Source organism: Hydra vulgaris, chromosome 09 (assembly GCF_038396675.1).
Source record: "Hydra vulgaris chromosome 09, alternate assembly HydraT2T_AEP".
Lineage (NCBI taxonomy): Eukaryota > Metazoa > Cnidaria > Hydrozoa > Anthoathecata > Hydridae > Hydra > Hydra vulgaris.
The window spans coordinates 51,510,371-51,523,474 of record NC_088928.1 but is presented as its reverse complement, the minus strand read 5'-3'; the positions used below and the strand labels follow the sequence as shown (position 1 = coordinate 51,523,474).

The 13,104-nt window shown below is 25.2% G+C and overlaps 1 protein-coding gene across 1 annotated transcript in view; it reads right to left on the bottom strand.

Annotated features, from left to right (window-relative positions):
- LOC100192292 (tyrosine-protein kinase Fer) overlaps positions 1 to 13,104 on the bottom strand; it is a 126,467-nt gene that overhangs the window by 93,122 nt on the left and 20,241 nt on the right. The window contains exons 2-3 of the mRNA XM_065806010.1: positions 10,254 to 10,524; positions 9,259 to 9,445 (exon numbers count right to left, since the gene is read on the bottom strand). Of these exons, the coding sequence (XP_065662082.1) occupies positions 9,259 to 9,445; positions 10,254 to 10,524 (458 nt within the window). The remainder of the gene's footprint in view (positions 1 to 9,258; positions 9,446 to 10,253; positions 10,525 to 13,104) is intronic.

The following is a 13,104-nucleotide window of genomic DNA, read 5'->3' as shown; positions in this document are numbered from 1 at the left end:
TCATTTATCTTTACTTTTTTGTAGATAAAAATCTTTTTGTTGTATGTTTTTAAATAATACACATCTCTTCACATTCAGATTTCTTATATCATTTAAGCTTCTCAGTGTATTTTCAAAGTATTGAAACGCTTAACATAATAAAACTTACAAACAGCATTGTGACCAAGTTGTCTAAATAAAAAACTTTTTTGTGGACAAACGAGACAAGAAACCGCACGTGTCTCCTGGGAAGGCTTAGCATAACGTTAGTAAGTTAATAGTTCAAAACAATAATAAAAAAAAAGATTTAAATGAGAGATTTGTTCTGTCACATTATTATAACACAAATATGTATGCTTAAGTAAACCAGATAAAAAATTTATTTCATATGCTTGTTTGAAAGTGTGACTAAGTTTAGACTTTATTTTTAAAGAATCTGTTTAAATTTTAACATAACCTAAAAATTGTCAACAGAAGACAAATTCTATTGAAAATATGGTGTTGACAGGGACATAAAAGTAACTTTAAATTGTTCCTTAATTATCTTTTCAGAACTAATTGTCCAACCTGACTTCAAACCTGAACCAAATATCATGGCATTAACTTTTTCTAGCTTCCAGGCTGTTACAGCATCTACGGCTGCTGTTGCCTCTTTCTCACAGTTAAATTTGGAATCACTGACAAACAACACATTTGTCCTCAGGTGCACTTTATTTTCCTTTTGCTAAAATAGCAAAGCATTCATTTTACTCTTACCATCATTACTCATTTTATTCAATACCATCTTTGAACCACAGTGAATGAATACATATGTAAGTGAACTAAATATTTTCTTAATGTCTTTTTGAAACTTAAAACAGCTAACACATTCATTTTTAACACAAGCATAATCAGAATTAAAACTATCTGTTAAAAAAAAAACTCAATATAAATTCACAGCTAAAAATTGCTCAAAAATGGATTAACACTATGCTGATGAAAAAATGCAAATTAATAAAATAAAATTATACCAATTTAGTTACAGCATTAAAATGTGCAGAATATGAATATAAATATATTAATAAATATAAAATACTGTTATAAATATAAAATACAAATTTTAAGCGTTACTTTTTTTATATACATAACAAGACCTGTAATGAATAAAGCATGATATTTTCTTTTTTGAATTTGCAAATACATTAAAGCTTTCATCATGGAAATAAAAACAATATATTAAGTAAACAACAATATTAAGAATTAAAATCAAGTATTATTGCAAAAAAATGACTATGAAACAAAAAAATAAATTTTGTTGTTTTAAATGCGGTAGTGGTGTAGTGGTAGAGCGCTCGCTTCATAAGCGAGAGGTTCCGAGTTCGATCCCCGATATTTCAAGATTCGATAATAAAAATAATAGTAATAAAGTTAAAAAAAAAGACAGTATAAAATAAAAGTAATAATAATTTTATTAATACAGTAATATAAAAACATAAATAAGCAATATTATGAAAAATAAAATTAATATTCATGTCAATAATAATGAATGATAAAATTAATATTCATTAGATATATACTCAAATGAAAAATTTTTAATATGTTATGATTAAGAAGAAGGATGTTGGTAATAAAAGTATATTTAGTTAAAATCTTTTTTTTTTTATAAATGGTATTGTTTCCAGTAGGATTTGATAGTGTTGCAGGCCTTCTCAGGAGATGCATGCAGTCGCACGCCTTGAATGATCACGCATATTTATTTTTATCTTGAAAACTTAGCCACGATTTTTTTGCATATATTCAAAATGGTGCATTTTAAAAACGCGCTGAAAAAACCAATTAATTTGCCATATTTATATTAATAATTTATTATTTTAATTATTAATGAGAGAATAAATATAATATAAAATAATATATATATACATATATATTTTTTATTAATGAGAAAATAAAGACATAAAAATAATATATATACATAAATTTTAAAAAAAAAAAAATTTCTAATTTTTTTTGTACTTATTACAATCTATTCTGGTGCAATGCCATTGTACATAAAATATAGGAATACATAAACTCAATAACTGTTTAACAATACAATAGAAATAAGTTGTGGATGAAGTGGGAGGGGATTTTAGCCCCTGGCCGCGTAATATTGGCCTCCGAAATTACGCTGCGGCACACAATAAAGGCCTCTAAAATAAAAATAGCCCCTGTTCCCATAAAAGTTTAATCTGCCATTTTAAAAATTTAATTAGACACTTAATGATTATTATTACTTTTTATTTACAAATACTCATTTTTTTTAGATAATAGACATTTTTTTTTTATTATCAATAAAAAACAATAATCTTTTTTAAAATTTAGTTAAAAAACTTAAGTTTTTTAACAATATATGCAAAAGAATATTAAATATTATGTTTTGACATTTAAAGTTTTAAATAAAGATGCTTAGTTTAAGCAAATTTTTATTTTAAATTTGTGTAACGTAAGTTAACACGCATTCATTAAAGTTCTTGCGCTTTTTCCTTAAGTTTTTATTTACAAAATAAATTACATCATTAAGTAATTATTATTTTGTAATGTTAGTTTGACAAGGTTCTAACTGAAACATTTTATATTGGTAGGATTTTGAAAAAAATCTTTTATTTTTTTTTGATGTTAAAATTATTTATATTATTTTTTTATTTGTTTATGTGTTCTTATTTTATATAAATGACATATAAATGTAAAAAATTAATAAAAATAAGAATATTATTAATATCTTTATTTAGACTTTAAAAAAAAAACTTTTGGATTTCATAACAAATCGTTTGTTAAGGGGGTCATCCATAAACATGTCACCCTATATTTGTCAATTCATAATCCTTTCCCTCTTGTCACAAACGATCACATATACACCTCTCCCTCATTTACATTTAAATCTTTTAAAAATATTTTAAAAAATTTAAATGTAAATACTTTAAAGCATTCTAAAACTCCAAACTAATGAAATTACGCAATTAATAGTACGCATAAACGTAAGTAGTGTAAGTAAAAACCATGACAAACTAATTTAAATGACTCAATTAGGTCTTAATAAAGTTGCAATACTAAAATAATTTTTTAAAGTTGTTCTTGATCTTGTGGAAAAACTGTTTTCGATTTGATAACTTTGAAGAATGTTATGAAAAAACAGGAAGTGCGCCACCAGTTTTTAAAAATTTCGTTTGCTAATTATTTTTTATGAATGAGTTATGAGAACATTTGCAATTTATGAATACTTTTGCAATTCTTTTATGTAACTCTAACTCTTAATAATAGATATAAAAAATCCACAATAATAATTGCTAGGTAACGTAAGTGATGTAAGGTAAGTTAAATACACAGTATCAAAAAAGCAAGTTTATTTTGCTTAGCTTGTCACCTCTGATAAATTTTTATACATTTTTAAAATTGTTATAGTATTCTCAACATCTCGTGAAAGTTTCTAATACAAACCACTTTACTGATTTGCAGAAATCAGAACTAAAAGTTAAAGGGATTTTTTACCTTGTTTTTTGTGTAACATTTAAATGGCATTTTCAGCAATAAGAACGCCTTCTTTTGATCAGACTCAAAACTTTTTAAATTATTTTATTCATTAGACTAAAGCTTTCATACAAAAATGCTAAAAATTTAATTTAAAGTTTAAATAAGCAAATATTTGATAAAGTTGTTGCGCATGTAACGTAAGTTAAAAATGGAATTGCCCACATATATATATTATTTTTATGTTTTTATTTTCTCATTAATAATAATAATATATATATATATATATATATATATATATATATATATAATTTTTATGTTTTTGTTCTTCATTCTCAAAATTAATAATTATAATAATATGTATCAATATAAATAAGAAATTATATATACTTATATCAATAAGAAAAATAAAATAATATGACAAATTAGTTTGGTTTTTTCAGCATGTTTTCAAAATGCGTTTTTAATATATGCAAAAAATTTGTGGCCAAGTTATCAACAAAAAAAAAAAGGTAGTCATTTAAGGTGTGCGAATGCATGTGTCTCCTGAGAAGGTCTGTTGTTCAAAAAAAAAGTGTGGATATTAACATTTTCAGTATTTCGAGTGAAAAATTAATGGGTATCATTTTTTTCAATGAAAAAAATTTTTTATCATATTTGGTAGTTTTGTTTTGAAGAAAATCAATCACAAAGAGACAATTACAAAGCTTCACAAGATCTTAAAATTTTTGAATTTTTAATTCAAACTTAATTTGCATATTGTATTGTAAAGGAAAAAATGTCATAATTCTTATGGAAATGCATTGTAAAATGTTTATACGATTTAATAGAAAACTGCCTTTTTGACTCCAAACAGTGCAACAATAGCTTAGATGGGAGGAGAACAAGAAAAAGTAAAGTGATATTAGAATATGTTGAGGAACATAGTTTCGTATTAATGACAACATACTATTAGCACTTGAGAGCTTTTTATTCAATTGAATTAGTTGATTGTACCATGAGTTTTTGTCAAGAAATACCCTGAGATATTTCATATATTTGGATGGGAAAAGTCTTTTACTGTTAATTCTAATATTCAAACTCTCATTATAATTTTTTTTTTGGAGGGTAAAAAATAATAAATTCAGTTCTACTTATATTTAGATATATACAGTTACTATTTAACCAATGACACAAATGATGGAGATCTGAATTGACTTTTTTACAAAGCTGCGCAAGTGATTTATTTATACATAGATTAGTGACGCCAGCGAAATGATGAACAATCAAATTATAGCCCTAGAACAGAACCTTGTGGGACACCATACCTAATAACTTTACTTGTGGATTGAAAACCATTAATTGAGAAAAACTGAGTACCATTTTTAACATATGATGAAAACCAATCATTAGCAATACCTTGTGTGCCATAGTGATACAATTTTTAAATTAAAACTTTGGGGTCAACTGTATCAAACACTTTTTGGAGTTCAATTTGGACACCACAAGCAAAAAAACCACTATCAATGGGACCACAAACCATTTTAGTAATGCTAATAAGTGCAGGGGAAGTAGAACGTTTTAAACGAGATCCGAACTGGCAGCCATAGTGACACTTCAAATTTTCAACAAAGTGGTAGATACAAGAATACATTATATTTCAAGAATTTTGCTAATATTTGATAATAATGATATTGGTTTATAGTTATTGCAGTCAAATTTTGAGTCCTTTTTATGGATTGGTTTAACAGATGCAGTTTTTAAAATATTAGGGATTATACCAGTAGCGAATGAGAGATTAAATAGTTTAGAAAGTATTGAAAATATATCATTAGCAAGAAGTTTTAGAATAAAAGTTGTTTGGGCCAGAAACCATCATTTTGAGAAAGAATAACTGATATTATTTCATTTTTGAAAGTAGGTTTAATGAAAATAGAGTCAGGGTTGGATGTTTTTAAATACTTATAGAAGTCAGTATGAGTAAATTTTTTTTTTCAGTCCTTCAGGTATTAAAATAAAGGAGTCGAAAATTTCTGAGATTTTAACTGGATCATATATAATGGTGTTGTTTGAACAAAATGGGAATGAGATATCATTTGAACGAATATTAAAAAGAGCTCAAATATCCTTCTACATAGCTCTCAAACTATTGCTATTTGCAAATGATCCAATATTCTAATAGTTAGATTGGTGGAAAAAATATCTTTAGAAGTTGAATTAGAAAATTTATTATTAATTAAAGTATTTAAGTGATTGGTAATTATTGTCAGAAAGGATATAAAAAGAATAAAGTTGTTTGAAGCAATGGTGTTCAAATACTATGAGATTGAATTATCTGAGTTTGCTTTTATAAGATCTATATTAAAATCACACATTATTAAGATGGTTTTATTTTTTTCAACAGCAAGTTTTTCAAATGGAATAGCTAGATATGAAACATTAAATTCATTAATATCCATGTTAGTATGGCGATAAACACAGCCTACTATGGTATAAAAATTTTATAGGGTTTTTGATTTCAACAATTACAGACTCTAAGAATTAGGGTTATACATAAGTAAATCATTTCCAAATTTCTAAATTAGTTTATTAGAAATGCAAAGTAAAGCACTTTTAAATGAAGTTTTTGTTGGAGTATGTTTATAAACATATCCACTAAGATTTATAGGAGTTGCTGGCAGTAAATCAGATTTCAGCTTTGTTTCTGTAATTCTGATTATACTAACTTCATAATTTATTAGAGATAAAAGTGAAGTTAATTTGTCAAAATATTTAACTAATGAAGCGATGTTTTAGTGAAATAGAGAAAAACAATTAATATTGATGTATGAACTGTTAAAAGTTTCTATGTCTATTTTTTTACAATTGATTGGATTTTCAACTTTGTTCATATTATCATCGCCGTTGTTATTTAGCTGTTAAGTAAAGTAATTATTAAGTTGATTAAAAGTAAAGCTTGTGCATGAGATAAATGTGAAAGAATAAGCACGTCATTTTTTTTCAGTGGTTGTATTAAAATCTTTTTAATTGTTTTGTATTTTGTTTACAACGTGTTGTGGTTTCATAAAAATATGTTAGTTTTTGGATATAACTTGAAATTAGTTTTAAAAATGACAAAAGAAGAAGACATAAGAGAAAAAATTATGCACAAATATTTACAAAATCCTAATAGTGGCTACAATTCGATATCAAAATCGTTGCAAATACATCCATACACCGTAAGTCATGTTATTCAACATTTTCCTCAAACAAAATCAATTAAACGCAAATCTGGTAGTGGAAGAAAGGAAGGTTTTAAAGATATAAAAACTAGTTAGAAAACTGGTTAACAATTTTAAGAATAATCCAAGCCTTTCACTAAGGGAACACGCAAAAATATATGGATTTTCTCATAGTTTTGTTGCAAAAGTGAGAAACAAACATGGTTTTCATTCTTTCAAAGCACAAAAAGTGCTCAACCGTTCTGAAACTTAACAAAAAAGTGCAAGAACCCGCGGCAGAAAGTTGTATGACAATTTTATTTCTAAAAATTTCTGTATTATTGAAGATGATGAAACTTATATCAAGTACAATCATCAACAAATTCCTGGTGCTGTTTATTATATTGCCAAATATAGAGGAAAAGCAGATAAGAAATTTAAATATGCAAAACATGACAAGTTCGCTAAAAAAGCTTTGATTTGGCAAGCTATTTGCAGTTGTGGCAAAAAATCAGCACCTTATGTTTCTCAGTCCACACTTTCTGGTCAAATATGTGTTAAAGAAATTTTACAAAAACGACTTTTACCTCTCATTAAATCACACAATAACAAACTTGTGTTCTGGCCTGATTTAGCTTTAATTCATTATTGTAAACTAGCTATGGAATGGTTTAAAAAGAATAATGTGAAATTTGTGCCTTAAACAGAAAATCCTCCTAACTGCCAAGAATTGAGAGTTATTGAAAAGTACTGGGCTATTATTAAAAGAAAAATGAAAAAAAAACAAAAAAACTTTGCAGAAACATTAAAGATATTAAAATACCATTTTAAAAAGTATCAAATAGTTTCTTATTCTGTGCGCAAGCTTATGGGTACCACTAAAGCAAAAGCTCGAAATCTTATTAGATTCCCAAAAGAATAATTATTTTTTTTTTAAATGTTTGATCTTCTTATATTATTGTATTAAAATTATTACTTGGTTCCAAATAAAAATTGAGGAGTACTTTTTTTTAGTCGTTTTTCTAGTTTCACATTTATTTCATGTACACGCTTTATAAGATTCTCAGGAGCAATGAAAGAGGGAAGGTCATTTGGCAGATCATTGTGATATAATATATTGTCAATTGAAGTTTGAAGACATAGTTCATTATCCAGTATAGGACTAAAAGAAAAAATACTATTTCAGTAAGTGATGCAGAGCTAAAAAGTCAAGAAAGAGTTTTTTGATGAACTAAAATCATTCTTATTCAAAGAACTACATTTCATGCGGATTGAACTTAAGAAGTAATTGCATTGAAGTGAAAGATGATTAGCACCAATATTTTTATCACAAATTTAGCATAGTTTAGACATAACAGTAAAAATTAGTTTAGAAATAAAGATATTGATATTAGTAAGATTATTACAACAGAAACACTTGAAAATATTAATATTGTGTCAAATTCTATTTTTTGAAGTTTACAAATTTTAGGTGTAACAATCATTCGCACAATTTTTATAATTCAGGAGCATAACAAGGTGTGTGATGGTGCACCTCTTTTAAAACAGCTAAACCCTAAATTGTTTTAGTTTGTAAATATGTGCAGTGGTGTGCTGGCCTCAGAGGCAATGCAGTAATTCTACATCCCAGAATCCCACATGGGCTTTAAGCTTTTTATCATAGATTGACCTTTTAAAAAAAAACTATTGGATTTTATTCTTTATTTGATCGACATTTTTTTATTCATTTTATTCATGCTTTTTCAAATAAATTTTTTTAAATATCTGATTTAAAGTGTTTAACTTTCAGCTCTAGTATACTATTATTGTGCATAATAAAATGCAAATGTTATCTATCATCGGCCTCAAATAATGTTTATTATTATGTCACATAAATGGCACATAAACAATGATTGTAATAAATTAAAGAAACAGTGCCAGTGGTTAAAGTAAGATCGCGAGAGTCAGATGGGAAATCGCAATTATTGAGTATAAACTTTGTTTTATTTAAAATAGTAACAAACGCATTTTTCGGACCAAAAGGTAATATAAAAATACTTAATGATTTTCTTGTTTTACGAATTATCAGGTACATTTTTATTTCAAACAAAACGTGGTATTGATTATTATAATATCAATAAAGTATTTATAATTCCTTGTCTATTGTTCAGTTACTTAACATTATAAAAATATTTTTAAACACAAAATTTTGTAATAGTGTTTTAGCAATTATTTGTCGGGCAATAAAAATGATCTATTAACTTTCAAATTTCTTAAAAACATTCGACCTGTTTTTGAAATCTATCTTTATTAAATTTTTAGGCAATTATATAAATGCTGATAAAAACCAGCACATTTTCTGATGCAAAGTACCAGCAACATTCAATGTAACCCAGCACATTTTCTAATGCAAAGTAACACTAATTGCTCTAAGTTACATGCCATTATAATACAAAGTGTTTAAATATTTATGGGCCTTCAAATCAACCTTATATGGTATAATCCCTCAAAAATGTTTTTTTGTAAAAAAGATCCTGCATAGGCTTTACAAAGCCAGCACGCCACTGAATGTGTATGAATTGTATGTTATATTAAAAACTTTAAAACTTCAAATTTTAAAAATTAAAATTCAACTAACCATGGCTCAACATACTCTACTTGTATATCTTGCACAGAGTTGAGTAAAAAAGGAACAAGATTTTTGTGGTACTCTTTTTGATGCTCATTGACTGCAGCAATAGACAAGCAATATTCATTGTGTGTCATATGAAGTCTTTGTGAAGTTTGATCAAAATTCTTTTTTTCTTTTTGCCAATCTTTTAAATCTATATCAATTTTATTACTTTATGTAAACATTTTTATACTTTGCACATAAACAAAAATCATTTTTCAAAAAAGGTTTTTTTATTTACATTGGACTATTATTATTATTATCTTAATACATTTATATAACAATATATTAATGGATGAAAAAATATTTCCAGGCAAACTTTATAACTTTTATACTAAGTACCATGCTTCTACACTTATTTTAAGTATGTTTCACCATAAATGGTGAAAATAATCTACGAGATTACATAATCTACGAGAGAGTCTACAGCCTGCACATCCTAGATGTGCAGCAAATGAATCGCAAGGGAACTTTTTCCCAACCATGTCTAAATTTTTCACATTAACTTAATATTAAAACTTTTATTATTTTATTATTATTTATTGAAGTGTTAACATTTTTACATTATTTTTACTTACATAAAAAGAAAAGCTCATAGTTATCATAAATAATTAACTTTATTAAAATTTCTTTTTTACTTAAATTAAATGTTTTCCAAAGTATACTTCAAACATTAATAGCTTATCAGAGTGGCATTATCAGCAACATTTCAAGCAGACTTGAATCCACTAGATGTATACACATGTAGCAACTTACATTATATAAGTAAGATATCATATATTATATAATTATTATTGTATATTATGTATTTATTTTGTAAATTATATATTATGTAATAAAATTGTTTACCTGTAATTATATTATAGTGACAAATATACAATTTGATTACATCATATATTTTATTCAACATTGAATACAATCTTCATAAATTCCTCATTTCAATAAAATATATAAACACTTACTCTTTGAATCAATTTTATTTAGTCTTTCTTTAGTGACTGAAGCTTTTTTTAAACTGTCCTTATAACCATTGCAAAGTCTGTTAACTTCTTCAGCACTTACATCAAAATCTCTATCCATCCTTGCTTTTAAACTACTGAAGTTGCCACACATTTCTTTCTTAGACATCAGCAACAACTTAATTTGAGGTAAAGTTTGCAAGTTAAGTTGTTTTACTAAATTTGATATTGATATAGCTTTATTTTCAGACTCTGTAATGTACATACGCCATGCCTAAATTTTAAAATTAATTTAAAAAGTTTAAAAATAATATCATGTAAAACTAAAGTATAATATTTAATAATTAGCAATAATAATTAAATACTTTAATTAACTTAACAAATTAAACAATTTAAAATATACTTCAAGGGGCTTTTCACTTTTACCGCTATAGTAACAAACCATATTTACTATTACCCACAATAGCCTATTATCCATAGATATATAAGATACTAGATACAGTATAGGCATGTCTAGTTTTATAGTTTTTACAAAAAATACAAAGCTTTTAAATAAGTGACGTAGAGTGAGGCAAAAAGTTTAACTGCAAATTAAAACCAAATATTTAAAAAATTATTACCCCTCAACAAAAGAGCATAAATGTTCTATATAATTAGATGATAAGGCTCAAACCATGTGTCTATTGATAATTTATTATTATTATTGATAATTTATTATTATACATCTCACAAATCCAGTGATATGAAACACTTTGTGGTACACTTTTATTTATAATAAAGTTACATTGTCAAACAAAATATATAATCCAAATATTATTAATATATTTCAATTTAATGTTGATTTAGTTTTAAAAAAAATGATATTTTCAGTCAACAATAACCATACTTATATATAATCATATTTATATACTATATTTAAAATAATATAGATTTATACTCATGTATACAGAGTTTAAACCATAATATAAATACTCTGGCTGTTTTTCTTTTTGGGAAAGTCAAGTGCTGTGGCTAGAGTTATAACTGAGCTGTATATAAGCTATTTAACACAAAAGTATACTATACATTAAGGTGGAGTGATTTTCATAGCAAACAAAAAAAATTTTAAATTTTAAAACAAACATCCCTGAGATGTGAATGGTGTTTTATTAGTTATAACAAAAAAAATGTAAAAATATTTTTGGATTTAGACGAGTTCTTTAAGTTTCTTCTTGGACAAAAAAATTTGTAATAATAATGTAATAATAAATCATGGGTAATAATAGTGAAAAACTTTTTTTTAGAACTATGTCAACTGCTTACTCAAAAGAAGCATAACTTAATGCTGATTTTGAAAATATTATTTACTTTTATTCAAGATTAAAACTACAAAAAATATTTGTTTGTTGATGTTGTTAAAAATCCCTGTTTTTACATAATTTGCCCAAAAGGAACTATTTCAGGTATATTTTTGAAACATTTTTTTAACAAAATATATTCATAAAAAAAAATCAATATCTTCAAAACTAGAATTGTTTTATGCATCTGTTGAGTAATAGGTTGACAGTTTTCTTTAAAAAAGTTCTTTTATATAAGGATTCCACAAAAAAATTAAAATAATATTTTAAATAAAAAACTCCACAAAAATATTAAAATATTATTTTTAATAAAAAATGCTTAACGCAATAGCGTAATGTGAATTTGACATCATAAAATTCTCTTTATCTATATTTTTTATATTTCATTTTTTAAAGACATTAACCTTTTTTAAATTACTGCAATAATATTAATTACTGCAAAATGAGTTAAATAGCATTTAACTCATTTTTTATTATAACTATTAGGGAATGTTTATTTTCTTTTGTAATTTTTTTTTATATATTAAATAAATCAATTTAATATTACATTTTAAGAAATGCTCGACATAAACAAATTTCTTTCTTTTTTTGACAATTGTATAAATGAATTAAAATATGCTAAATTTTTTAAAATCATTATTTTTTTAAATTTCTAATTGTGGCTTTGCAACTAAAAATGATTTTTTATTAAAAAAAAAAAATTAGCGAGTAACAAATAAAAAAATGTTACTTAATTTACTTTATTTATTAAAAGTTTATTTTATTAGTGATTTTGTTGCATAAGCAAAGATTATTTTTCCAAACATCATTTATTAAAATTATATCGCTGTATATATCATTTAATAAAAAATAATTGCTGCGCTTTAACTCGCATTATAAAAAAAAAATTAACCTTACATTTTGTGCAAATTTTTGATGGAGCCTCGGAACACGATTATTTACAATTTAATTTTCAGTTAAAAAAAAAAAGTTTAGAAAAGGAAAACCGAAAAAACAATTGCGTTAAAAATGAGCTCATTTTTTTAAGAATATATAAAATTTAAATATTGAACAATATTTAGTAATATTTTAAAATAAAATAGTACACAAATTGCCAGCAGCCTAATGTTTTAAAACAAAGCATGGTTTTTCATGTTTAATATTTTTGTTTAATTTGGGCATGTTTAAGTTTAAATACAACTGCAGTTGTCTAATTTCTGTTAATTAATCCAAAGATGTAGCATAGAGCTCCTTATGTGGCCTCAACAATGCACACCGAAAGCATTAAAAGAGACACCATCCATGCCCAACATAGCACTGTTAATACTCTGTTATTTTACACATGTTAATGAAATCACAGAGATAATATTACTACCAGCTAGCCTTAGAACCATTAAACTGAGTTTTAGAGCTGTACCCTCATTAGGAGATAACAGAAAAACTTATTATTATTTATTTTAATTTAAGGACATTAACTTTTTTAAACTACCACAATAAAATAAATTACAGCAAAACAAATTTAATTTACTAATTAAGAA